This window comes from Pseudophryne corroboree, chromosome 6 (genome assembly GCF_028390025.1).
Source record: "Pseudophryne corroboree isolate aPseCor3 chromosome 6, aPseCor3.hap2, whole genome shotgun sequence".
NCBI lineage: Eukaryota > Metazoa > Chordata > Amphibia > Anura > Myobatrachidae > Pseudophryne > Pseudophryne corroboree.
In genome coordinates, this window is record NC_086449.1 from 544,028,394 (window position 1) to 544,053,701 (window position 25,308).

The window sequence follows — 25,308 nt, forward strand, 5'->3', positions numbered from 1 at the left end:
GTATTGCAGTTGAGAACAATAGCTGAAGGGTTTATGCTAATAAGTCATGTTGCGACTAGGCACAGAAAACTACTCAAGATAACGGTGGATACATCTGTACTATATAAAAGCGAAAATCCATCCTTCTGTCTTTCTATACAAATCCACAGTTTACAAGCGACGATCGTGAAATTTTACATACAAGCGTATTAAAACACGGAGGAGGCAACTAACACAATTAGAAATCCCTAGCAGCCCTAGGGGGGGAAGACAGCAGCACAGAGATATATCAGGAGACAGCATAACTTCGGAATTGCTGGAGCAATGTACTCAAAACTTGGTACACATACTGTATACCTTACAATCTGGGAACAAACACTGTGGGGTTTAGACACCCCTAGCACCCCTAGGGGTGAGGCAGCAGCAGAGAGTTTTTCAGCAGTCAGCATAACTCTGGAATGCCTGGAGCAATTTACACCAAACTTGCTACACATATGTCTTACACTCTGGGAACAAACATTGTGGAGGTAACACACCACTAGCACCCCTAGGGGAGGGCCAGCAGCACACACTAAATCAGGACATGCATGATATTTCAGTGATGACAGGGCTGCATGTGACAGGGCCAGTGACATGATGTGAGGAGGGGAATGGAGGCAGCATGAAGCCACAGACTGAGAGTTGTATAGTGGGAAGAGCAGGGTCCCCTGGGGGACCAAAAAGGAGTGCAGCCACTACACAAAGTGCATCAGGGAAGCAAGATATGCCTATATACAAGATCTCTAATCAACGTAAATTAACAAACTATCATTCTAATTTACCATCCTCATCCCGTACCAAAACACGGGTATTCAGCTATCTTCAAAAATAAATGTAAATATTAAACACACAGTATAAATAACATTGTAAACAGACATTCTTAAAATCCAGGGCAACGCCGGGTACTCCAGCTAGTATATACTAGATCATCTGTCACAGTAGCAATATTCTGAGCACATTGAAAGTCTTGCAACAGAACATTTATAGATGTTTAAGATTACACGTTAACATTCAACTAGTGTTCCTTCTAGGATTGAAATAGGGCAGGTCGCCGGACTCCGGGGGCATATTGGCGCGCGCTAAACGGGGGCACTGCCATGTAAAATAGGGGGCGTGGTCATGTAAACGTCATTTTAGTGGGTGGTGCGGCCCACAGACGTTGCTATAGGGGGCGTCTGTGGCCGGCGACGTCACTGTTGGGGGAGTGCCCAGCACAGACGGAGGTGCTGGGCTTCCCCCAGCTCTCTCCCATAGCGTGAGTGGATGCCGTGCGCATGCGCACGGCATCCACTCACGCTGGGAGGGCAGGAAGCGGGCGGCTGTTCTAGCAGGGTGCCTCAGAAGGGGCAGGGCGGATTTTGCCTTTAAAAAAAATTGGGCATGGCGCGGCGCCCTGCTAAAACAGCCTAGCGTGAACACTATCAACAATATGCTATGTCGGCATGCTCTCTTATGGAGTCTATGTAAGTCATTAGCAAAACCAAATGCTCCGTCTACATACAGTACAGCTCAGGCACAAGGTCGTCATGCAATAAGTGATATGCCGGCCAGACTCTTATACCCAAGTTTCCTTTTGATGCTTGATCCAAATAATGTATCACTAACAATGGCATTACTGTGAAGTGAAGGAGAGATGATTAGGATGGTCACCTGTAACACACATGCAATGTTTCTGTGACATGGAAAAACAATGGAAGAAATGTTATGGAGTCACCTTCATTGTTGTCCTAGTTGATAGGATAACCAGAAGAGTAGCTTTGGGTGGAGTGTCATGAGATGAAATGAAAACCAAAAAGTTATGTACCCTCCAGGTCCCTATTCTCCCGGGTGGAGTCTGCTGCGGAAGTCTGCTTCCCAGTTGTCCACTCCCGGAATGAACACTGCTGCCAGTGCTATCACATGATTTTCCGCCCAACGGGGAATCCCTGTGGCTTCTGCCATCGCCCTCCTGCTTCTTGTGCCGCCCTGCCTGTTTACATGGGCGAGCGCCGTGATGTTGTCTGATTGGATCAGTACGGCTGGTGAAGCAGGGGCCTTGTTTTGCTTAGGGCCTTGTAAATGGCTCTTATCTCCAGAAAATTTATGTTAAGTGAAAAACTCCTGTTTGGACATAGTCCATGGAATTTTATTCCGTGTGTGACTGCACCCCAACCCCGAAGGCTGGCATCCGTGGTCACCAGGACCCAGTCCTGTATTCCGAATCTGCACCCCTCTAGTAGATGAGCCCTCTGCAGCCACCACCGCAGCGACACCCTGGTTCTTGTCGACCGGGTTATCCGCTGCTGTATCTGGAGATGGGACCCGGACCATTTGTCCAACAGGTCCCACTGGAAAATCCTTGCGTGGAACTTTCCGAATGGAATTGCTTTGTACGAAGCTACCATTTTTCCCAGGACTCGTGTGCATTGATGTACCGACACCTGTCCCGGTCTTAGGAGGTTTCTGACTAGAGATGACAACTCCTCGGCTTTTTCCATTGGAAGAAACACTTTCTTCTGGTCTGTTTCCAGAATCATTCTTGTCGGGACCAGCTGTGACTTTGGAATTGAGAATCCAGTCCTGCTGTTGCAGCACTTCCCGAGAAAGTGCTACCCCCTTACCAACTGTTCCTTGGACCTCGCCTTTATCAGGAGATCGTCCAAGTACGGGATAATTAAAACTCCCTTCTTGCGAAGGAGTATCATCATTTCGGTCATTACCCATGGTAAAGACCCTCGGTGCCGTGGATAATCCAAACGGCAGCGTCTGGAACTGATAGTGACAGTCCTGTACCACAATCTTGAGGTACTCCTGGTGAGGAGGGTAAATGGGGACATGCAGGTAAGTATCCTTGATGTCCAGAGAGACCCTGTAATCCCCCTCGTCCAGGATCGCAATAATCGCCCTGAGCGATTCCATCTTGAACTTGAATCTTTTGTTATATGTGTTCAAGGATTTTAAAGTTAAGATGGGTCTCACCGAACCGTCCGGTTTCGGTACCACAAACATTGTGGAAAAGTAACCCTTTTCCTGTTGAAGGAAGGGTACCTTGATAATCACTTGCTGTGAATACAGTTTTTAGGATAGCCACCAACACTGCCTCCCTGGCAGAGGGAGTTGCCGGTAAGGCAGATTTTAGGAAACGGCGGGGGGGAGACGTCTCGAATTCCAGCCTGTACCTCTGAGATACTGTTTGAAGAACCCAGGGATCCACCTGTGAGAGAGCCCACTGTGCGCTGAAATTTCTGAGACGGGCCCCCACCGTACCCGGGTCCGCCTGAGCAGCCCCAGCGTCATGCTGTGGGCTTACCGGACGCAGGGGAGGACTTCTGCTCCCGGGAACTAGCTGTGTGCTGCAGCTTTTTCCCTCTACCTTTTCCTCATGGCAGAAAAGATGAGCCTCTAGCCCTCTACTTTCCTGGGACCGAAGGGACTGTACCTGATAATACAGTGCTTACTTTTGCTGTGGGGTAGCTTGTGGCAAAAGTTTTGATTTCCCAGCCGTAGCTGTGGAAACGAGGTCTGAAAGACCATCCCCCAAACAGTTCCACCCCCTTCTAGGGCAAACTTCCATGTGCTGTTTTGAACCGGCATCGCCCGACCATTGCCGAGTCCATAACCCCTGTCTGGCGGCAATGGTTTTACATAGCGCTTATTTAGTGATGCCAGTCGGCAAATATCCCTTTGTGCATCACGCATGTATAAGACAGCGTCTTTTATATGCTCTATTTTCAGCAAAATATTGTCCCTATCTATAGTATAAATATTATCCGACAGGGAATCTGACCACGCAGCTGCCGCACTGCACATCCATGCCGAGGCAATAGCAGGTCTCAATATAATGCCCATGTGTGTGTATATAGTTTTAAGGGTAGTTTTCTGCTTTCTATCAGCAGGTCCTTCAGGGCGTGACGGTAGTGCCCCCTTTTTTAATAAGCGTGTAACCGCTTAATCTACCCTAGGGGTTATTTCCCAACGTGACCTATCCTCTGGCGGAAAAGGGTACGCTGCTATCAATTTCTTATCGGGGGAAGTCCACGCTTCCTCACACACCTCATATCAATTCCTCAGATGCAGGAAAACTACTGGTAGTTTTCTGTCACCAAATATAATACCCTTTTTTGTGGTATCTGGGGTATTATCAGAAATGTGTAATACATTTTTCATTGCCTCAATCATGTAACGGGTGGCCCTATTGGAAGGTACACTAGTCTCATAGTCGTCGACACTGGAGTCGGTATCCGTGTCAACATCTGTGTCTGCCATCTGAGGTAGCGGGCGTTTTAGAGCCCCTGATGACATGTGAGACGCTTGGACAGACACAAGCTGAGCAGCCGGCTGTCCTATGTCGTCAAACCTTTTATGTAAGGAGTTGACACTCCATAAGTCCATCCACACCGGTGTCGACCCCGCAGGGGGTGACATCCCATTCACAGGCATTTGCTCCGCCTCCACATCATTATCCTCATCATACATGTCGACACCGCAGTACCGACACACAGCACACACACAGGGAATGCTCTGACAGAGGACAGGACCCCACAAAGCCCTTTGGGGAGACAGAGGGAGAGTATGCCAGCACACACCAGGGCGCTATATATCACAGGGATATCACCTATAGAGAGTGTTTTCCCTTATAGCTGCATAATATAAATATATATATATATATATATATATATACACACACTGCGCCTAATTTGTGCCCCCCTCTCTTTTTAACCCTTTTCTGTAGTGCAGGACTGCAGGGGAGAGCCAGGGAGCGATCCCTCCAGCAGAGCTGTGAGGGAAAATGGCGCCAGTGTGCTGAGGGAGATGGCTCCGCCCCTTTTTCGGCAGGCTTTCTCCCGCTATTATAAAAGTTCTGGCAGGGGTTAATAAACACCTATATAGCCCCTGGAGCTATATATGGTGTCAGTTCGCCAGCCAAGGTGTTAATATTGCTGCTCAGGGCGCCCCCCCCAGTGCCCTGCACCCATCAGTGACCGCAGTATGTGGTGTGCATGAGGAGCAATGGCGCACAGCTGCAGTGCTGTGCGCTACCTTGGAGAAGTCTTCAGCCGCCGATTTTCCGGACCACCTTCTTGCTTCTGGCTCTGTAAGGGGGACGGCGGCGCGGCTCCGGGAACGGACGACTAGGTCGGGTCCTGTGTTCGATCCCACTGGAGCTAATGGTGTCCAGTAGCCTAAGAAGCCCAAGCTACCACCACTTAGGTAGGTTCGCTTCTTCTCCCCTTAGTCCCTCGGTGCAGTGAGCCTGTTGCCAGCAGGTCTCACTGAAAATAAAAAACCTAAACTATACTTTCTTTCTAGGTGCTCAGGAGAGCCCCTAGTGTGCATCCAGCTCAGCCGGGCACAGAAATCTAACTGAGGCTTGGAGGAGGGTCATAGGGGGAGGAGCCAGTGCACACCAGATAGTCCTAAAGCTTTCTTTAGATGTGCCCAGTCTCCTGCGGTGCCGTCTATTCCCCATGGTCCTTACGGAGTCCCCAGCATCCACTAGGACGTCAGAGAAATATAAAAAGGCACATATAGTGTAGTATTTTGGTTTAAAAATCGTCAATTTATAATTCAAAGAATATATAAAAAGTAGGTGCACTTTTACATAAAAGTGAGAACATTCATCCAATTGTGGATGCAAGTAAATGGATCATAAATTAAGAGGGAAGTCCAGAAGCAGAGCATTGTGTCCCTCCTTGAGAGGGTCATGTTGGGAGATCCCTTGACCTTTGGCTTAAGGAGACAATTTGAGTAGTCTTTTGAGAAGATCGGTAATATTGGAAAATCTATTACATCACGACCATCCCGACGTTACTTTTTACACCCCAGACTGTTGCCAGAAAGCAGACATACAGTATCTGGTCTGGAACCGCGTTGGCGGCTCATTGATCCATTTACTTGCATCCACAATTGGAAAGGAACTTACCTGGTCCTGCTGCCAGTGTCTAGCCTGGAAGGAGTAAGGAGGAATTCCGGAAACTCCAAAATTTGTTGCTCTCTCCATTGCTCCATACTAGGAGCTTGGCACGATACGGTTCCAATTTTACTAACGCTAAGTGAATGTTCTCACTTTTATGTAAAAGTGCACCTACTTTTTATATATTCTTTGAATTATAAAATAAATTGTCGATTTTTAAACCAAAATACTACACTATATGTGCCTTTTTATATTTTTTTGCATGGATATTCATTTTATAAGAAGTTTTCTGCTTTGAAGATTGTTTGGAGGAAAGTGAACCTGTGGAAGAACAAAGAAATTTCTCTGGGACACTATAATAGACTTTCTTATTATTTCTTAATATTGTCTGCTATTTTCAAATATTGTTATATACATTTGAGGTGGTAGCGCCCAAGCTATATTAAAATTCTTACATTTAGTTTTATAATATACTGCCTCCGCAGTATCTGATACCTGTGCCAGTGTTATTTGAGGTAATTATTGCTGCCCAGGGCGCCCCCCCTGCGCCCTGCACCCTTGGTGTGTGTGTGTGTGTGTGTGTGTGTGTGTGTGTGTGTGTGTGTGTGTGTGTAATGGCGCGCAGCGTGACCGCTGCGCGATACCTCACTGAAGATCTGAAGTCTTCTGCCGCCTGTGAAGTCTTCTTTCTTCTTATAGTCACCCGGCTTCTATCTTCCGGCTCTGTGAGGAGGACGGCGGAGCGGCTCCAGGACGAACAGCGAGGACGACACCTGTGTTCAGACCCTCTGGAGCTAATGGTGTCCAGTAGCCTAAGAAGTAGAGCCTATCAGTTAAGTAGGTCTGCTTCTCTCCCCTCAGTTCACGATGCAGGGAGCCTGTTGCCAGCAGTGCTCCCTGAAAATAAAAAAAAACCTAACAAAAAGTCTTTTCAGAGAAACTCAGTAGAGCTCCCATGCAGTGCATCCAGTCTCCTCTGGGCACAGGATCTAACTGAGGTCTGGAGGAGGGGCATAGAGGGAGGAGCCAGTTCACACCCATCTAAAGTCTTAGAGTGCCCATGTCTCCTGCAGAGCCCTTCTATATCCCCTGTGGTCCTTACAGAGTCCCCAGCATCCTCTAGGACGTAAGAGAATGATTAATTCAGCCTCTTAGATAAAGAGCTTTATTCAGTCTAGAAATTCCTGTCACTTATGTTTTCCCTTTACCTATGTATTGAGGCACTCTGTACAACATTGTATTATACTTCATTTTCTACACTAGTCTCATTTTTTTAAAACTAGAAACTCATGTATATCCAGTTGTAATTGATACAGAAAATGTATATGCAAGATAGCTATAACTCTGTAGCTTTGCTGCTGGTTACTGTGACATCACACCTAGCTTGTGACATCACTAGTCTGTGACATCACAATGCTTATTCCTGTAACATTCTATCTACAGCTGCTGACGTGTCCAGTTTCTATGCAGGAAGACAGGTAGGAGGAGGCGAGTACTACATAGCAGGGTATGATGGAGGGGGGTAAGGAAGACAGAGTGCAGTATAGTCAGCTGAAAGGCAAGACAAGATAGACAGAACAGGGAATACAGGTACAAGGACACAAATAGGAGGAGCGCAGGAAGGAACGACATATTTAGGAATAAAAATGTAGCGTTACAGGAATAAAGAGGGCAGTATGGAGGATAAGCACACATACAGGTGATGCAGATAACCTGGGCCTCTATGAGGCAAGATCTTGGCTTTGGGATGAAATAGTTAATAAAATAGATAAATGGGATATTGATAACTTTGAAAGTATCTTGTTTGGTTTAAGGAAAATTGGGAAACTGGTTGACTCATGGACATTTTATTGTACTTAAACTAGTACTATGCTTAATGATAGTCTTTTGTGTTTTTTAGATCATCTGGCAAAGAGATTTGCAGAGTGTCGGGTGACCGGCAAAGAGATCTGCAAAGTGTCAGTTGAAGACGACGGGAGGGGTCACAGAGGTAGAAACTACTGGAGTATAACATGCAGGAGGTAAGTTACCATACTCTCTCTGCACATGTTACATCTGCCCCACCTGCAGTGCACATGGTTTTGTCCATTAGAAAACAAATTTGCTGCTGCGATCAGGTCTGAATTAGGCCCAGTGTATGATACTAACATGGTCCTAGCACTAGGAAAGATAAAACCTGGAGCAGATAACTTGGGTCTCTATGAGAAAGGCTCTTGGGATTTGGATAAAGTCAATAAAATAGATAAATTCCAAATGAATAAAAATTAAATTAACGTAACAAAATGTAATAGTATAATTATACACATAGTATGTCTGAACAGGACATTCTGGTTATTTAGATCATCATTTGGCAAAGTTCTGGCAAAGAGATTTGCAGAGTGTCGGGTGACCGGCAAAGAGATCTGCAAAGTGTCAGTTGAAGACGACGGGAGGGGTCGCAGAGGAATTAGTGACTGGAGAATAGCATGCAGGAGGTAAGTTACCATACTTGTGTAATTGTGTGTGTGTGGTGGGGGGTATTGAGAGCACAGTACAAAACATAGGGTCTATGGTGGGGGAGAGCGGACAATACAAAACATGCAGAAGGGGGCAACTTGGTATAGCACATACAGATGGTGTGGGGGCACAATACAAAAACATAGAAATTGTGGCGTACTCTATAGTACATATAGAGGAAGGACATACACTTTTGGGAGTTGCAAGATGTAGAACATACTGTAATACAGAAAAACAGGAAGGGTGGGGAGAGCATGACACAGAACATACAGATTGGGGGAAAAACAATACAAATTGGGGAGATAGTGAAATGGCTGACATTTACAGTATATCAATGAACTGGGGGCAGGTGTACAAAGCCTGGGAGTGATAAAGTGGAGAGAGATAAACTAACAACCAATCAGCTCCTAACATGGCAGTTAGGAGCTGATTGGCTGGTACTTTACCTCTCTCCACTTTATCACTCTGTGGGGCTTAATACAGCTCCCCCATAGAATAACCAAATGATGACATGATACAGGATGGTATAAATGATGTTAATTGGAGCTGTAACAAGTGACTGTTTCCCTATCTTTACATATAATAGAGGTGACATAGTCCTTTCCCTAGAGTCCTTCTCCTTACCGCTCAGGGGGCCCGATTCCGATGCGGACGCAGAGCTGCTGTTGCACAAAGTGGCTCAATACTTTTTCACTGAGCATGCGTGTAAGCTGCATTGCGCACAAAATGAAATCAAGCTCACATAGAGGATCCCATCGCAAAGCGATTGACAGGAAGTCAGCGTTTGAGGTGGTAACAGGGGTGGTTAACTGTATACAAGCATGTCAGGTCCAATCAAACGCTGTTTTATGTGCGTGCATAAATTACCCATTGTGACCTGTGTTGCTGCGGGAGAGCCCCCTGTGTCTAGGAGACTTGCTCAGCCTACGACTGCTCAGACTCACGATGCAATTGTGAACGGCAAGATTGCAGCAGCGATCGTTTCAACAACCACAACTGAATCAGGCCCACAATTACACCATTATATTTTACTATTTTATCACATTTAACAACTAAGGGGTCAGTTTGTCTTACAACAGCCGCAGTTTCCGGTAGCCCCATAGGCTGAATCTGGCCACAAAGGGTGTGAGTTTGGATGCTGTTGAAACATTGCAGCAATGGTAAATCATACCTAATTGAATTGACCCCTAAATGTTAGCAATTTATAGCTTTTATTATTTACTGGTCAAATTTCTTTTCTGAAGGTACCCACTAATTACTATAAGAGAGAACTTATCCCCCCAATGTTTGTATTGTATAAAAACAATGGGCCCTTTTGGATAATTGTCCTTATTTTAGGTATTTTCCATGTCCTCAGTAGTTAGAGTAACATATTTACATAGAGAGATTTTTCTCTCTACACAACCACACCACTGTTTGCAGTTTATCTCTCTGCTTGTTCATCCGCTAACAATGATTTTTAATCTCTTCCTCTTCGTCTACACGCAGTGGGTGATCCTTGAATAGCTGCCCTGGGAGGAGAGCTGCGGACACATGCATTACCTATTAAGAGATGCAGTAAAGATGCCGGCTGTCGGGTTTACGGCAGTCAGAATACTGACACTGGGATCCCGACACTCTTCAGAATCCCAACGTTGGAACTCCGAATGGGCAAGGATACCGACGCCCATATCCCCACGATCATAGGTTTAGGGCAAAGCAAGGTTTAGGCATCAGGCACGGTGGAGGGGGTGTGTGGTTAGGCTGCGGGGGAGGGAGGGTTAGGTTTACGCGTCAGGCGGGGGGGTTAGGGTTAGGCTGCAGGTGAGGGGAGGTTAGGGTTAGGCTGCAGGTGAGTGAGGGGAGGTTAGGGTTAGGCTGCAGGTGAGTGAGGGGAGGTTAGGGTTAGGCTGCAGGTGAGTGAGGGGAGGTTAGGGTGAGGCTGCGGATAGGGTGGGTTAGGCACCCCCGGGGGTGGTTAGGCTGCATGGGAGGGAGGGTTAGGTTTGGGCATCAGGCGGGAGGGTTAGGTTTAGGCGTTAGGCGGGGGGGTTAAGTTTAGGCTGCGGGTGGGGGGAGCTTAGGGTTAGGCACCCCCGGGGGTGGTTAGGCTGCGCGGAAGGGTTAGGTTTAGGCGTGGGGATAAGGTTTAGGCGTCAGGCGGGGTGGTTAAGTTTAGGCTGTGGGTGGGGGGAGGTTAGGGTTTGGATGCGGGTAGTGTGGGTTAGGGTTAGGCACCCCTGGGGGTGGTTAGGCTGCGCGGGAGGGTGGGTTAGGTTTAGGCAGCAAAGACGGAAAGGGGAAGGGGGGTTAGGCTGCGAGAGAGGAAGGGTTAGGGGGGGAAAGGAGAGGGTTAGGCATCAGGCAGAGGGTTAGGCTGCAGGTGGGGGAAGGATAGGGTTAGGCTATGGGGGAGGGAGGGTTAGGTTTAGGCATCAGGTGGGGAGATTAGGTTTAGGCGTCAGACGGGGGGTTAAGGTTTAGGCTGTGGGTGGGGGGGAGGTTAGGCAGCGGGTAGTGTTGGTTAGGCACCCCCGGGGGTGGTTAGGCTGTGGGAAAGGGAGGGTTAGGTTTAGGCAGCAGGCGGGGGGATAGGTTTAGGCGTTAGGCGAGGGGTTAAATTTAGGCTGCGGGTGGGGGGGAAGCTTAGGGTTAGGCACCCCCGGGGGTGGTTAGGCTGCGGGGGAGGGTTAGGTTTAGGCAGGGGGGGGGGGGGGGGGGGGGGGAGATTAGGTTTAGCCGTCACGGGTTAAGATTAGGCTGTGGGTGGGGGGAGGTTAGGGTTAGGCACCCCTGGGGGTGGATAGGCTGCGAGGGAGGGAGGGTTAGGTTTAGGCAGCAGGGACGGAGGGGGGAGTTAGGTTGCAAGAGAGGGAGGGTTGGGCTGCGGGTGGGGGGAGGACAGGGTTAGGCTGCGGATAGGGTGGGTTAGGGACCCCCGGGGGTGGTTAGGCTGCGGGGGAGGGAGGGTTAGGTTTAGGCATCAGGTGGGGAGATTAGGTTTAGGCGTCAGGTTAGGTTTAGGCTGAGGGTGGGGGGAGGTTAGGCAGTGGGTAGGGTTGGTTAGGGTTAGGCAGCGGGTAGGGTTGGTTACGGTTAGACACCCCCGGGGGTGGTTAGGCTGTGGGGAAGGGAGGGTTAGGTTTAGGCAGCAGGCTAGGTTTAGGCATCAGGTGGGGAGTTAGGATTAGGCTGCGGGTGGGGGGAGGATAGGGTTTGGCTGTGGGTAGGGTGGGTTAGGCACCCCTGGGTGTGGTTAGGCTGCGGGGAAGGGAGGGTTAGGCAGCAGGGACAGAGGTTAGGATTAGGCACCTCCGCCGAAGGGTTAGGCACAAAGGGGGGAGGTTAGGGTTAGACTGCGGACAGGCAGGGTTAGGGGGGGTGGGGAGAGGGGAGAACACCCCTTACTCACCCGTCTGTCTTTTCTGTACTGATATCCCAGCATCGGTATGACAACCACCAGGATCCCATACGCTGGGATAGCATACTGACCCCTCTATTAGTACACCTCTTAATGCCCAGAGGGAAGGGCGATCCTGAGGCCATGGTTCCCCAGAGGTTTCCCCCCAAGGGGGTTTTCCTCTCCTGAGTGCTGAAGGATGACTCTTTGTGAGTCCAGAGGTGTAGCTTTTATGCCATAATGAGTACCAATCTCATGTCCGCCCCTGCAATGTATAAGAAGTAAAATAATTGCTAATGCGATCACTTTACTTCTGGGTTTAGACCACGGCTGCGCTAGTTCACATGTGCAATCGTCAGACTGCGTATGTGAGAGCAGACAGTAATGCAGAGGGATCCCAAGGATCCTTCTCCTGGGAATTATTGCATAATCTAGCCCACGGGCTACAAAAGCCATTTAGAAATGGCATTAGCTGCTGGGCCAAGCTCAGAAATGCTTTGCATTCTGGATCTTGGCGAGTTTCACAGTTTACCATCTGCCGTAGAAACTTTTGGTGGCTGCTTTTGTGTTCAAAATAGGAGGAACGCAATAGCTATCTCAAATATCCATTGCAATCCCCAATACATACATTCAGGGCTGGTTAATATTTGTGGGCAGCCCCAAAAAACAAATGTTTTTGGAGATGTCTCGCAAATATTATTTATTAAATATTCCACTTAATAAAAACGTTTTATATTTTAACATAAACTAAAAAATGTTTTATGTATTCATTGACTGAGTCTCCCGTCTTTACTGAATGCTAATTTCACAGGGTCCGCAAATTATTACTGATATGACTGTTACTCTACTGTCCTGCTGGTGCTCCTGGCCTGCTGTATAGCAGCCAGACATATATATTTTATATACAGCACTCTTGGGGAGATGTATCAAGCCTTGGAGAGAGAAAGTGCAGATGTCCAAACCACCCAATCATCTTCTGTCACTTATCTAGCACAGTACATGAAATGATACCTGTAGTTAGAAGCTTCACTTGATTTCGGCAAATACTCAACTTTCTCTCTCTCCATGGCTTGATACATCTCCCGGAATATATCATGTATTCCTTTCACTTAATTAACAAGTTAAATTAATTAATTGTCTTGGAAACAGGGTAACAAATTCACAGTATAAGATAATGTTATAATAGGATTTTGGTTATCTACCGATAAATCCTTTTCTCGTAGTCCATAGAGGATGTTGGGGTCCACATTAGTACCATGGGGTATAGACGGGTCCACCAGGAGCCATTGGCACTTTGAGTTTGAGAGTGTGGGCTGGCTCCTCCCTTTATGCCCCTCCTACCAGACTCAGTCTAGAAACTGTGCCCGAGGAGACGAACATCTTCGAGAGAAGGATTATACACAGATAGTGGTGAGATTTATACTAGCTCACACATACAAGGCACGTCAAGCCAACGAAGCTTGAACACTCAGCAACTGCTGAAACATTACTTACCAAGTAACAATGCAGTACCTAACTAAAACGAAGTTGTACTGAACCAAACAACATTTTCAGGAAAACAAAGCGCCAGGCGGGCGCCCAGCATCCTCTACGGACTACGAGAAAAGGATTTACCGGTAGGTAACCAAAATCCTATTTTCTCTTACGTCCTAGAAGTTGCTGGGGTCCACATTAGTACCATGGGGATGTACCAAAGCTCCCAGAATGGGAGGGAGAGCGCGGAGGCTCCTGCAGAACTGACTAACCTTCAGATCATCAGAGGCCAAAGTATCGAACTTGTAAAACATTGCAAACGTGTTCGACCCAGACCAAGTTGCAGCTCGGCAAAGTTGCACTGCCGAGACACCCCGGGCAGCTGCCCAGGAAGACCCCACCTCAAGGGTAGAGTGGGCCTTGACAGATTTTGGACACAGCAGTCCTGCCGTAGAATAAGCATGCTGGATAGTGAACCTAATCCAGCGAGAAATCGTCTGCTTAGAAACAGGACACCCAATTTTCTTGGGATCATATAGGACAAACAGATAGTCCGACTTTCTGTGACGAGTAGTTCTCTTCACATATATCTTCAGAGCCTCTACAACATCCAAGGACTTTGATGTAATTGAGGAGTCAGTAGCCACTGGCACCACAATAGGTTGGTTGATATGAAATGCCGACACAACCTTCGGAAGAAACTGCTGACGTGTCCGGAGCTCAGCTATATCTTCATGAAAGACCAAGTAAGGGCTTTTACAGGATAAAGCCCCCAACTCGGACACACATCTAGCAGAAGCTAAGGCCAACAACGTGACCGCCTTCCATGTAAGAAATTTGACCTCAACCTCCTGTAGAGGCACAAACCAATCCGACTGGAGGAACTGCAACATCATGTTAAGGTCCCAAGGCGCCGTAGGCGGTACAAAGGGAGGTTTAATATGCAGAACTCCCTTCAAAAAAGTCTGCACCTCAGGGAGGGCAGCCAATTATTTCTGAAAAAAAATGGATAGGGCCAAAATCTGAACCTTCACAGATCCTAATCTCAGGCCCATATCCACACCTGCTTGTAGGAAGAGGAGAAACCGTCCGAGTTGAAACTCCACCGTAGGAAACTTCTTGGATTCACACCAAGAGACATATTTCTTCCAAATACGATGGTAATGTTTAGAAGTTACCTCTTTCCTAGCCTGTATCAGGGTAGGAATAACCTTCTTCGGAATCACCTTCGGAGCAAGTATCAGGCGCTCAACTTCCATGCCGTGAAACGTAACCGCAGTAAGTCTTGATAGGCGAACGGCCCCTGTTGCAGCAGGTCCTCCCGAAGACTAAAAGGCCTTGGATCTTCTTGCAGTAGATTCAGAAGGTCCGCGTACCAAGCCCTTCTTGGCCAGTCTGGGGCAATGAGGATCGCTTGAACCCTTGTTCTCTTATGAGCTTTAGGATTCTTGGGCTGAGTGGGAGTGGTGGAAACACGTACACTGACTTGAACACCCACAGAGACACCAGGGCGTCCACTGCCACTGCCTGTGGGTCTCTCGACCTGGAACAATAACGCTGAAGCTTCTTGTTGAGACGAGAGGCCATCGTGTCTATGTGGGGTAATCCCCAAAGGTCTGTTAGTTCCTTGAACTCCTCCGGATGGAGACCCCACTACCCCTGATGGAGATCGTGTCTGCTGAGGAAGTCTGCTTTCTAGTTGTCTACTCCCGGAATGAAGATGGCTGACAGCGCCAATGAGTGTTTTTCTGTCCAGAGGAAGATCTTGGTTTATGTAAGCCACTGTTGTTACGTTGTCCGACTGCACTTGAATGGCCCAATTTCTCAGAAGAGGGGCCCGCCTGAAGACCTTTGTAGACGGCTCTTAGTTCCAGGATGTTGATGGGCAGGCCGGCTTCCAGGCTTGACAACCGTCCTTGGAAGGTTACTCCTTGAGTGACTGCTCCCCATCCCCGAATGCTCGCATCCGTGGTTAGAAGGACCCAGTCCTTAATCCCAAACCTGCGGCCCTCCTGAAGGTCTGGCAATTGGAGCCACCAGAGGAGTGAAATCCTGACCTTTGGCGACAGACGAATTATCTGGTGCATGTGGAGATGAGATCCTGACCACTTGTCCAGGATCTTTCCAGTTGGAAGGTCCGAGCGTGGAACCTCCCGTACTGGAAAGCCTCGTAAGAGGCTACCATCTTTCCCAATAGGCGAATGCATTGATGAACCGACACCCGGGCTGGCTTCAGGACATCCTGGACCATAGCTTGTATCACCAACGCTTTTTCCTGCGGAAGAAACACCCTCTGCACTTCCGTATCCAGGATCATTCCCAGAAATGACAATCTCTGGGTTGGTTCCAAATGTGACTTTGGAAGGTTCAGAATCCAACCATGACTCCTGTGGAGGCTTGTTGTGAGAACAATGGACTGCAGCAGCTTCTCCTTGGACGATGCCTTTATCAGCAGATCGTCCAGATATGGAATTATGTTCACACCCTGTTTGCGGAGGAAACTATCATTTCTGCCATCACCTTAGTAAACACCCTTGGTGCTGTGGAGAGGCCGAATGGCAGGTCCTGGAACTGGAAATGACAGTTCAGCAATGCGAAGTGCGGAGATAAGCCTGATGCGGCAGCAATATCGGAATGTGGAGGTACGCATCCTTTATATCCAGGGATACTAGGAATTCCCCCTCTTCCAGACCTGATATCACCGCCCTGAGAGACTCCATCTTGAACTTGAACTCCTTTAGAAAGGGGTTCAGTGGTTTTAGGTTCAGAATGGGCCTGACCGAACCATCCGGTTTCGGTACCACGAAAAGGTTCGAATAGTAACCTTTGTTCTGCATGTGAGGTGGTACTGGCACAATGACCTGTGCCTCCACCAGTTTTTGGACAGCATCTTGTAGTACAGTGCAGTCTGCCAACAGAGTTGGCAAGCCTGATTTTAAAAAGCGATGAGGAGGGAGACTTTGAAATTCCAGACTGTATCCCTGGGATACAATATCTAACACCCAGGGATCCAGGCCGGACAATACCCAGACCTGACTGAAGTGTCTGAGTCTCGCTCCCATTGGCCCCACCTCCAGGCCGCGCAGTCCACCGTCATGCGGAGGACTTTGGCGTACCTGAAGCAGGCTTTTGTTCCTGGGAACCTGCAGCGGCAGGTTTCTTGGACTTAATTCGACCTCCCCTAAAGAAGGTATTGGACGTTCTGGCCCTTCTAGGCTTGTTAGGCCGAAAGGACTGCGTTGCAGATGAAGAGAAGGATCTCTTCGGAGCAGGTGCAGCTGAGGGAAGAAACGGAGACTTACCCGCTGTAGCCGTGTATATCCACGTGTCTAGAGCTTCCCCAAAGAGAGCCTGAGCTGTATAGGGTAGGGACTCCACACTTTTTCTGGATTCCGGTCGGCCGACCACTGGCGCAGCCACAGTGCTCGATGAGCTGAAACAGACATGGAAGATATTACCGCAGCCATGGAACCCAGGTCTTTCATGGATTCTACCATAAAACCTGCTGAGTCATGTATATTGCGTAAATATAATGCAACATCATCCCTATCCATCGTATCCAAATCCTCAAGTAAGGTAGCCAACCACTTTACTATTGCATTTGCAATCCATGCGGTAGCAATAGTGGGACGTAATATGGCCCCTGAAGCAGTGTACATTGATTTTAGCGTGTTATCAATTTTTCTATCAGCAGGCTCCTTTAAGGCGGTAGATCCTGGAACAGGCAAAACCACCTTCTTTAAGAGTCTGGACACAGATGTGTCAAAAAATCGGCGGGTTTTCCCATTTTTTTCCTATCCTCCTCAGGAAAAGGAAACGCCACCTGGACCTTTTTAGGGATCTGGAATTTTTTCTCAGGGTTTACCCATGCTTTTTCAGATATAGCATTCAATTCCTTTGATGCAGGGAAGGTTAGCAAGGCTTTTTTATTTTCAGTGAAAAAAGCCTCCTCAACCTGCTCAGGTGTGGTATCATTAACATTCAACACATCCCTGACAGCCTCTATCAACAATTGCACCCCCTTTGCAAGAGATGCGGACCCCCACAACACATCCCCATCACCGTCTGTGGTATCAGAATCGGTATCCGTGTCGTCTTGTGCGACATGCACAAGCGCACGTTTGTGGGGGTATATAGCGGGGGTACCAGAAACCGGCCATACTGCCATAGAGCTCTGTAATACCTGGGTTGCAGATTCATTACTTGCAACCCTGTCAGAAATCTGAGAAATCCAAGATTTGATAGAGGAAAACCACTCCGGTTCCCTTGCTGGTATCTGTACTAAACCAGTGCTATCCTGATTACATGGAATGGGATCATCCTGGGAGGATAAATCCTCTGCAGCATATGACACAGTGTCCCTGGACATAGTTAAAGGAGACCACCAAACACTCCACACACACAGGTGGGGGCAGACAGAGTTTCCCCCCCAAGAAAGGCAATAGAGACGCAGAGATTGGAGCTAACCCACACACAGCGCTTTTAGCAAAGAGAGACCCCTTGTCAGCGCTGACTGTGCACCTTAATAGGACACACATTCTTATTACAGCCTCCCCTCCCTTCTACAACCCCCTGGTACTGTGTACAGATAGCTGGAGTTGCTGTGGAGGGACCTGTTCTTCCTCTCAGCGCTGTGCAGGCAGGAAATGGCGCTGAAACGCTGCTGGGTCAGCTCTGAGAAGCCCCGCCCCCTTAATGGCTCTGTCTTCCCACTCTTCATGGATTATACTGGCCTGAGGAAATTGTGCTGGCTAAGATCAGAGGACCCCGACAGGCTTCTGGACCAGTGTATGGGGTAAGCGCTGGCTCAGGGCGCCTCTCACAGCGCCGCTGAGCCTTCCCAGGAGCGCAGTTTAATACTGTACTCCCTCCCCGCTGCCGCCATCTTTACACCAGCCCCCCGCTTGCTAGGGGAGTCTGTGTCTCACTCACCACTTCTTCAGCTCTGTAAGGGGTTGGCGGCATGCTGCTGGGGCGAGCGGTCCCCTGTGGCGGAGAACGATCAGACCCCTCTGGAGCTCAGTGTCCAGTCAGCGAAGACAGTGGCTCAGACCCCACAGGGCGGACACTGCTCTCCCCCCCCCGTTAGTCCCTCGCTGCATGAGGGCTGTTGCCAGCAGCCTCCCTGTAAAATAATAAACTCTAAAAATAAACTTATCTAGAAAAGCTCTGTAGAGCTCCCCTCGCTGTGACCGGCTCCTCCGGGCACATTTTCTAACCTGAGTCTGGTAGGAGGGGTATATATACACTCTTAAACTCTTAAAGTGCCAATGGCTCCTGGTGGACCCGTCTATACCCCATGGTACTAAGGTGGACCTCAGCATCCCCTAGGACGTAAGAGAAAAAGGCTTGTCAATACCTCCTGGTACATTTACATTGATTTATCATTCACATTTCTTCCACGCGCAGCATGCAATATATTGTATGCAATAAATCGCATGTAAAAATGGCACATCAAGTACCAAATCGGATGGAAGCACTCCCGGGGAGCTGCCGGGGGGAGTTCAAGGGAAATCGGATCTGACTTGTGCGTCAGACAAGTCACAATAATATATGGGGGCCTTAAGAGGCTGCCTCCTAGCAGTAGGGCAGGGTTTCTCAACCTCGTTCCTCAAGACATACTTACAGTGCTGATTTTAAGAATTGCCATAGTTGAGCACAGGTGACATTGGAGTCTATGTACTAAGCCTTGGAGAGAGATAAAGTGAATGGAGATAGAGCACCAGCCAATCAGATGCTAACTGCCATGTCACAGTCTGTGTTTGAAAAATGTCAGAAGTTAGTTGGTTGGTTGGTGGTTTAGCTCCGTCCACTTTATTTCTCTCCTAGCGCTTAGTACATAGAGCCCTTACTACCTCCGTTATACTGATTCAACCATCTGTTCTGAAGCATGGATATTCTTAAAACCTATACTGTTACTGTGTCTTGAGTAACAAGGTTGGGAAACACTGCAGTAGGATGACCAGTTTCTGCGACAGACTGTTACGCTGAACATGGCTTGTAGCGAGCCATAATATTATAAAGGATGTCTCCTGGCTGTATGTGCACACGTTAGGGAACATGACATGTGTCACCTGGTGCTCCCGCTTGGAGGAGGGCTCATCCTTCACCCGAGTGAGGAACACACAGGGGACCTTCTGCTGTACCGCTCCCGTCCACTGCATCCCGCACTGCGCCTGTTTCCAGCACCGCCGGCCAACGCACACAGCACAGTACAGTTGCACAGAAAGAGAAGAACCAGTGCCACACCACCACACTTCCGTCTTTCCTAGCCTGCCCCTTACGTTGACAGCCAATCGCGTGCGTCCTGGTGTGAAGGATGACGGAATATGTAGTTCTATGTGGTTGTGGCTGCAACTCTGCTGCATGTTATTCGTCGCCAACATCAGTCAGCAGCCGGCAGTCGCTCTGTGTAAGATATTTTTTCTTCTGTTGAAAATTATTTAGAACATATGCCTTTTTAACTTTTCTTAGGACTGTTCATATACAATAGCTTTTGAACGGAAGAAGTTATTATAATACAGTTATATAATTATTGCACCCAAAACACTCATAGATCAATAAAATAGGGGAAGATAAACAAAATGGAAATATACAGTATAAGACAATGGTAAGATTAAGCTGTAACAGTGCAACGATATACATTTATTTGTAACATACGGGTCTTGTTTGAGTGAGCATCATAGTTTTGAACTTGTGGTCCATAAGTGAGAATTTGGATCACAGTCTTGCTGACTGTAAGAATATACACCCGCAAAAGAATGAGTGTTGTATCCATGTGCTAGGATTGAATGTAACATAAATACATACATAGGGGGTCATTCCGAGTTGTTCGCTCGGTAAAAATCTTCGCATCGCAGCGATTTTCCGCTTAATGCGCATGCGCAATCTCCGCACTGCGCCAAGTAAATTTGCTATGCACTTAGGAATTTTACTCACGGCATTTTCATCGTTCTGGCGATCGTAATGTGATTGACAGGAAATGGGTGTTACTGGGCGGAAACAGGCCGTTTTATGGGCGTGTGGGAAAAAACGCTACCGTTTCCGGAAAAAACGCAGGAGTGGCTGGAGAAACGGGGGAGTGTCTGGGCGAACGCTGGGTGTGTTTGTGACGTCAAACCAGGAACGACAAGCAGTGAAATGATCGCAGATGCCGAGTAAGTCTGAAGCTACTCAGAAACTGCTACGAGGTGTGTAATCGCAATATTGCGAATACATCGTTCGCAATTTTAAGATGCTAAGATTCACTCCCAGTAGGCGGCGGCTTAGCATGAGCAAATCTGCTAAAATTCACTTGCGAGCGAACAACTCGGAATGACCCCCATAGTACCATCATACTTCTCTAATGCCAAGGCAATTGCTACTGCCTCAAAAATTATGAAAATACACTAAAGAAAAAATCCAAAGCACTGGCTCTATTTAAAAGTAGTAATACATATTTATCTTACGTCCTAGAGGATGCTTGGGTTCCATTTAGTACAATGGGGTATAGACGTGTCCCTTGGGAGCCATGGGCACTTTAAGAGTTTAATAGTGTGGGCTGGCTTCTCCCTCTATGCCCCTCCTACCAGACTCAGTTTAGAAAATGTGCCTGGTGGCGTCAGTCACAGCTAGGGGAGCTCCTAGGAGTTCTTTTTTTTTTTTTTTTTTTTTTTTTTTTAAAGAGTTAGGCACAGGGAGACTGCTGGCAACAGCCTCCCTGCTTCGTGGGACGTAGGGGGGAGTAGGATCCAACCCTAGAGGTTAATGGCCTCTATCTCCGCTGACAGGACACTGAGCTCCTGAGGGTGATGATCGCAAGCCCCCGAGGCAACCGCTCACTCCCGCAGCCCTGCCACCACCCCCTAACAGAGCCAGAAGATCGAGGTGGTGAGTATGACGCCGGCGCCCCAATAAGCGAGTCACCAGCGAGAATGGCTGCACAAGGGTAGGAGCGCAGCGCTGTAAGGAGGGCTCAGAAGTACAGTTGTGCGGCACTGTGAGGAGCGCCCTGGGCCAGGACAAAACCCTAAACACTGATCACTATGGCTATCAGGGACTCTGTACTGCTGCTAGCAATGATTTACCTCAGGCCAGTGTAAAAATCAGAAGTGCGGAAAGACGTGCCATTACAGGGGGCGGAGCTTCTCCTCAGAGCGGATCCAGCACTCACCAGCGCCATTTTCTCCCTGCAGATCACAGCCAAGAGACGCTGACAGGGAGCGCTGACCCTCCACATAACTCCAGCTATCCTGTGCGGTACCAGGGGGTTATAGAAGTGGGGGGAGAGTGGTATTCACTGTTATCATTGCTGTTTAATCTGTTAAGGTTACTCAGTCAGCGCCAGGCATTTATCATATAATTGCCTACTGGGGTGGTGCGTGCGCTGGCTCCTTATACTCTGTGTCTCTCTGAAGGTACTCTGGGGGAAATTGTGTCTGACATTTTCCTGTGTGTGTGTGTTTATGTTTATATATCTCACATTACCATGTCTAGGGACTCTGTTTCTTGTGCTGCAGAGTGTGTATCTTCTCCAGAGGAGTCTATTCCATGTACTCAGGAATGCAAGATACTGTCTCAGCCCTCTGAATCCGAACCCCAATGGGTGGCTTCTCTTTAGGGAAATGATATCCCAGATTTCATCTAGGATTGCTCATAATGAGACTGAAACACAGGTTTTGAAAAGATCTGTAGAGGTTTTGTCGTATTCAACTCCCACTACCTCATCCAAGACCCCTGATGTATATCATAAAAAGCGTGCTCTTGCAAAAATAATGCATGTCGACACGGATACCGACTCTGATTCAGAGGACGGTGATGGGGATATACGGGGGGAGAGGCATCCCTTGCTAAGGGGGTGCAAATCATGATTGAGGCTATTAGGGATGTTTTACACATCACTGATAAGGTTCCTGAGCAGGTGGAGGAGGCTTACTTTACTGACAATAAGAAAGCCTCCCTTACCTTCCCTGCGTCTAAAGAATTGAACGCATTGTTTGAAAAATCCTGGGAAAACCCAGAGAAAAAATTTCAGATCCCTAAAAGGGTTCTCATTGCTTTTCCTTTCCCTGAGGAGGATAGGAAAAAGTGGGAAAACCCGCCGGTGGTAGACGTTTCTGTTTCTGGGTTGTCTAAAAAAAGTGGTTTTACCTGTACCTGGGTCCACCGCTGTAAAAGAGCCGGCAGACCGCAAGATTGAGGCTACACTCAAATCTTTCTACACAGCAAATGGCGTAGCTTTAAGACCTACTATTGCTTGTGCGTGGATTTCTAAAGCCATTGTAAAGTGGTCAGCCACTTTACTAGATGACTTAGATTCTATGGATAGAAGTGACATTGAATTATTTTTACGTCACATACAGGATTCTGCAGGTTTCATGGTGGAAGTCATGAAAGACCTGGGACATCTGAACGCAAGAGTTTCTTCCATGGCTGTACGCAGGGGTCTTTGGTTGCGCCAATGGTCTGCGGATGCAGAATCCAAGAAGAGTGTGGAGAACCTACCCTTCACAGGTCAGGCTCTGTTTGGGGAAGCGTTAGATGCGTGGATCTCCACGGCAACTGCTGGTAAGTCAACTTTTATTCCCTCTGCTACACCACCTGCTAAGAAATCATATTCTACGTCTGCGATGCAGTCCTTTCGGACCGCTAAAGCAAAAAAGTCCAAATCCCCGTCCACCTTCTTTAGAGGTGGCCGGGGGAAATCCCGAAAATCTGCACCCACAGGTTCTCAGGACCAGAAACTTGGTTCTGCTTCCTCAAAATCCTCGGCATGACGGTGGACCACCCAGCATGGAGATCGGGCAGGTGGGAGCAAGATTGAGAAATTTCAGTCATGTCTGGGCGTTCTCATGCCTAGATCCCTGGGTACTGGATATTGTTACCCAGGGGTACAGACTGGAGTTTCAAGATCTCCCACCTCACAGATTCTTCAAATCAGGCTTGCCAGCTTTGCTGACATAAAGTGCTATCCTACAGGAAGCCATTCAAAAGTTGCTAAGGTCAAATGTCATTGTTCCAGTTCCACCTCACCTACAGCACAAGGGTTATTATTCAGACCTGTTTGTGGTACCGAAGCCGGATGGTTCGGTAAGGCCGATATTAAAGATAAAGTAATTGAACCCCTACTTGATGGAATTCAAATTCAAGATGGAGTCTCTGAGAGCGGTGATCTCGGATCCGGAGGAAGGGGAATTCCTGATATCCCTGGATATCAAGGATGCGTACCTTCACATCCCGATCTGGCCGCCTCACCAGGCTTATCTCAGATTTGCGCTACTGGACTGTCACTATCAGTTCCAGGTGCTGCCGTTTGGCCTCTCCACGGCACCAGGAGTGTTCACCAAGGTGATAGCGAAGATGATGCTACTCCTCTGCAAGTAGGGTGTGAACATAATTCCTTATCTGGACGACCTGCTCATAAAAGCGTCTTCCAGGGAGCAGCTGTTACAGAGCATTGCTCTCACGACTCAACTACTCCAGGATCATGGATGGATCCTGAATCTTCCAAAGTCGCATTTAGAGCCGACAAGGAGACTGTCCTTCCTGGGGATGATCCTCGACACAAAAGTACAGAGGGTGTTTCTACTGGATGAGAAAGCGTTGGTGATACAAGCAATGGTTCGGGAGGTCTTGAAGCCTACCCGGTTATCGGTTCATCAGTGCATTTGCCTTCTGGGGAAGATGGTTGCCTCCTACGAAGCTCTGCAGTACGGAAGATTTCATGCTCGGTCCTTCCAACTGGATCTTCTGGACAAATGGTCGGGATCTCATCTTCACATGCACCAGAGGATATGTCTGTCTCCAAAGGCCAGAATCTTGCTCCTCTGGTGGCTGCTAGAGGGCCTCAGGTTCGGGATTCAGAATTGGATCCTCCTAACCACGGATGCAAGTCTCAGAGGTTGGGGAGCAGTCACTCAAGGGGAAAATCTTCAGGGAAGTTGGTCAAGTCTGGAATCCATCCTTCCAATAAACATTCTGGAACTAAGAGCCATGTACAACGGTCTTCTACAAGCGGCACATCTTCTGAAAGATCAGGCCATTCAGGTTCAGTCGGACAATGTAATGACGGTAGCCTACATAAACTGACAGGGCATAACGAAGAGCAGAGCTGCAATGTCAGAGGTAACAAGAATCATCCTCTGGGCGAAAAAACACGCTGTGACGCTGTAAGCAATCTTCATTCCGGGAGTGGACAACTGGGAAGCGGACTTCCTCAGCCGACACGATCTCCATCCTGGAGAGTGGGGCCTCCACCCAGAGGTGTTCACAGAGGTGACAAGTTTTTGGGGCGTACCTCAAATAGACATGATGGCCTCACGTCTCAACAAGAAACTTTGACGGTACTGTTCCAGGTCGAGGGATCCACAAGCAGTGGCAGTGGATGCCCTGGTAACTCCGTGGGTGTTCAAATCAGTGTATGTGCTCCCTCCACTTCCACTCATCCCAAGGATTCTCAAACTTGCCAAAAGAACAAGAGTTCAGACGATCCTCATTGCTCCAGACTGGCCAAGGAGGGCTTGGTATGCATATCTTCGGGAGTTACTGCTGGAAGATCCGAGGCCTCTTCCTCTTCGAGAGGACCTTCTACAACAGGGGCCGGTTTCTCCTCTTCCTGCAAGCAGGAGTGGATGTGGGCCTGCGCCTGGGCTCCATAAAAGTCCAGACTTCTGACTTGTCCATTTTCTTCTAGAAACAATTGGCTGCCCTCCCTGAGGTTCAGACTTTCTTGAAAGGGGTTCTGCACATCCAACCTCCCTTTGTGCCTCCTACGGCACCTTGGGATCTCAACATGGTGCTGCAGTTCCTGCAATCAGATTGGTTCGAGCCTTTACAGGAGGTTGAGGTCAAGTTTCTTACTTGGAAGGTGGTCACAACTATTTGCATTGGCATCTGCTAGACGTGTGTCAGAATTGGGGGCATTGTCCTGCAAGAGCACCTACTTTATTTTTCATGAAGATAGAGCTGAGCTCAGGACGCGTCAGCAACTTCTTCCGAAGGTTGTGTCGGCTTTTCATATCAACCAACCTATTGTGGTGCCAGTGGCTACTGACTCCTCATTTACCTCAGA

At 48.2% G+C, this 25,308-nt stretch overlaps 1 protein-coding gene and 1 long non-coding RNA gene across 3 annotated transcripts in view; one reads left to right on the top strand and one right to left on the bottom strand.

The window, feature by feature from the left end:
• RLIG1 (RNA 5'-phosphate and 3'-OH ligase 1) overlaps positions 1-19,509 on the bottom strand; it is a 164,048-nt gene extending 144,539 nt beyond the window's left edge. For both annotated transcript variants that reach the window (XM_063930502.1, XM_063930501.1), the window contains exon 1: positions 19,334-19,509. In XM_063930502.1, the coding sequence (XP_063786572.1) occupies positions 19,334-19,423 (90 nt within the window). In that variant the 5' untranslated portion in view covers positions 19,424-19,509. The remainder of the gene's footprint in view (positions 1-19,333) is intronic.
• LOC134935431 (uncharacterized) lies at positions 7,387-10,127 on the top strand. Its single transcript, XR_010180134.1, has 3 exons — positions 7,387-7,932; positions 8,251-8,385; positions 9,896-10,127. It is a non-coding gene; the product is annotated as an uncharacterized LOC134935431 (long non-coding RNA).
• Positions 19,510-25,308: the final 5,799 nt, after the last annotated feature.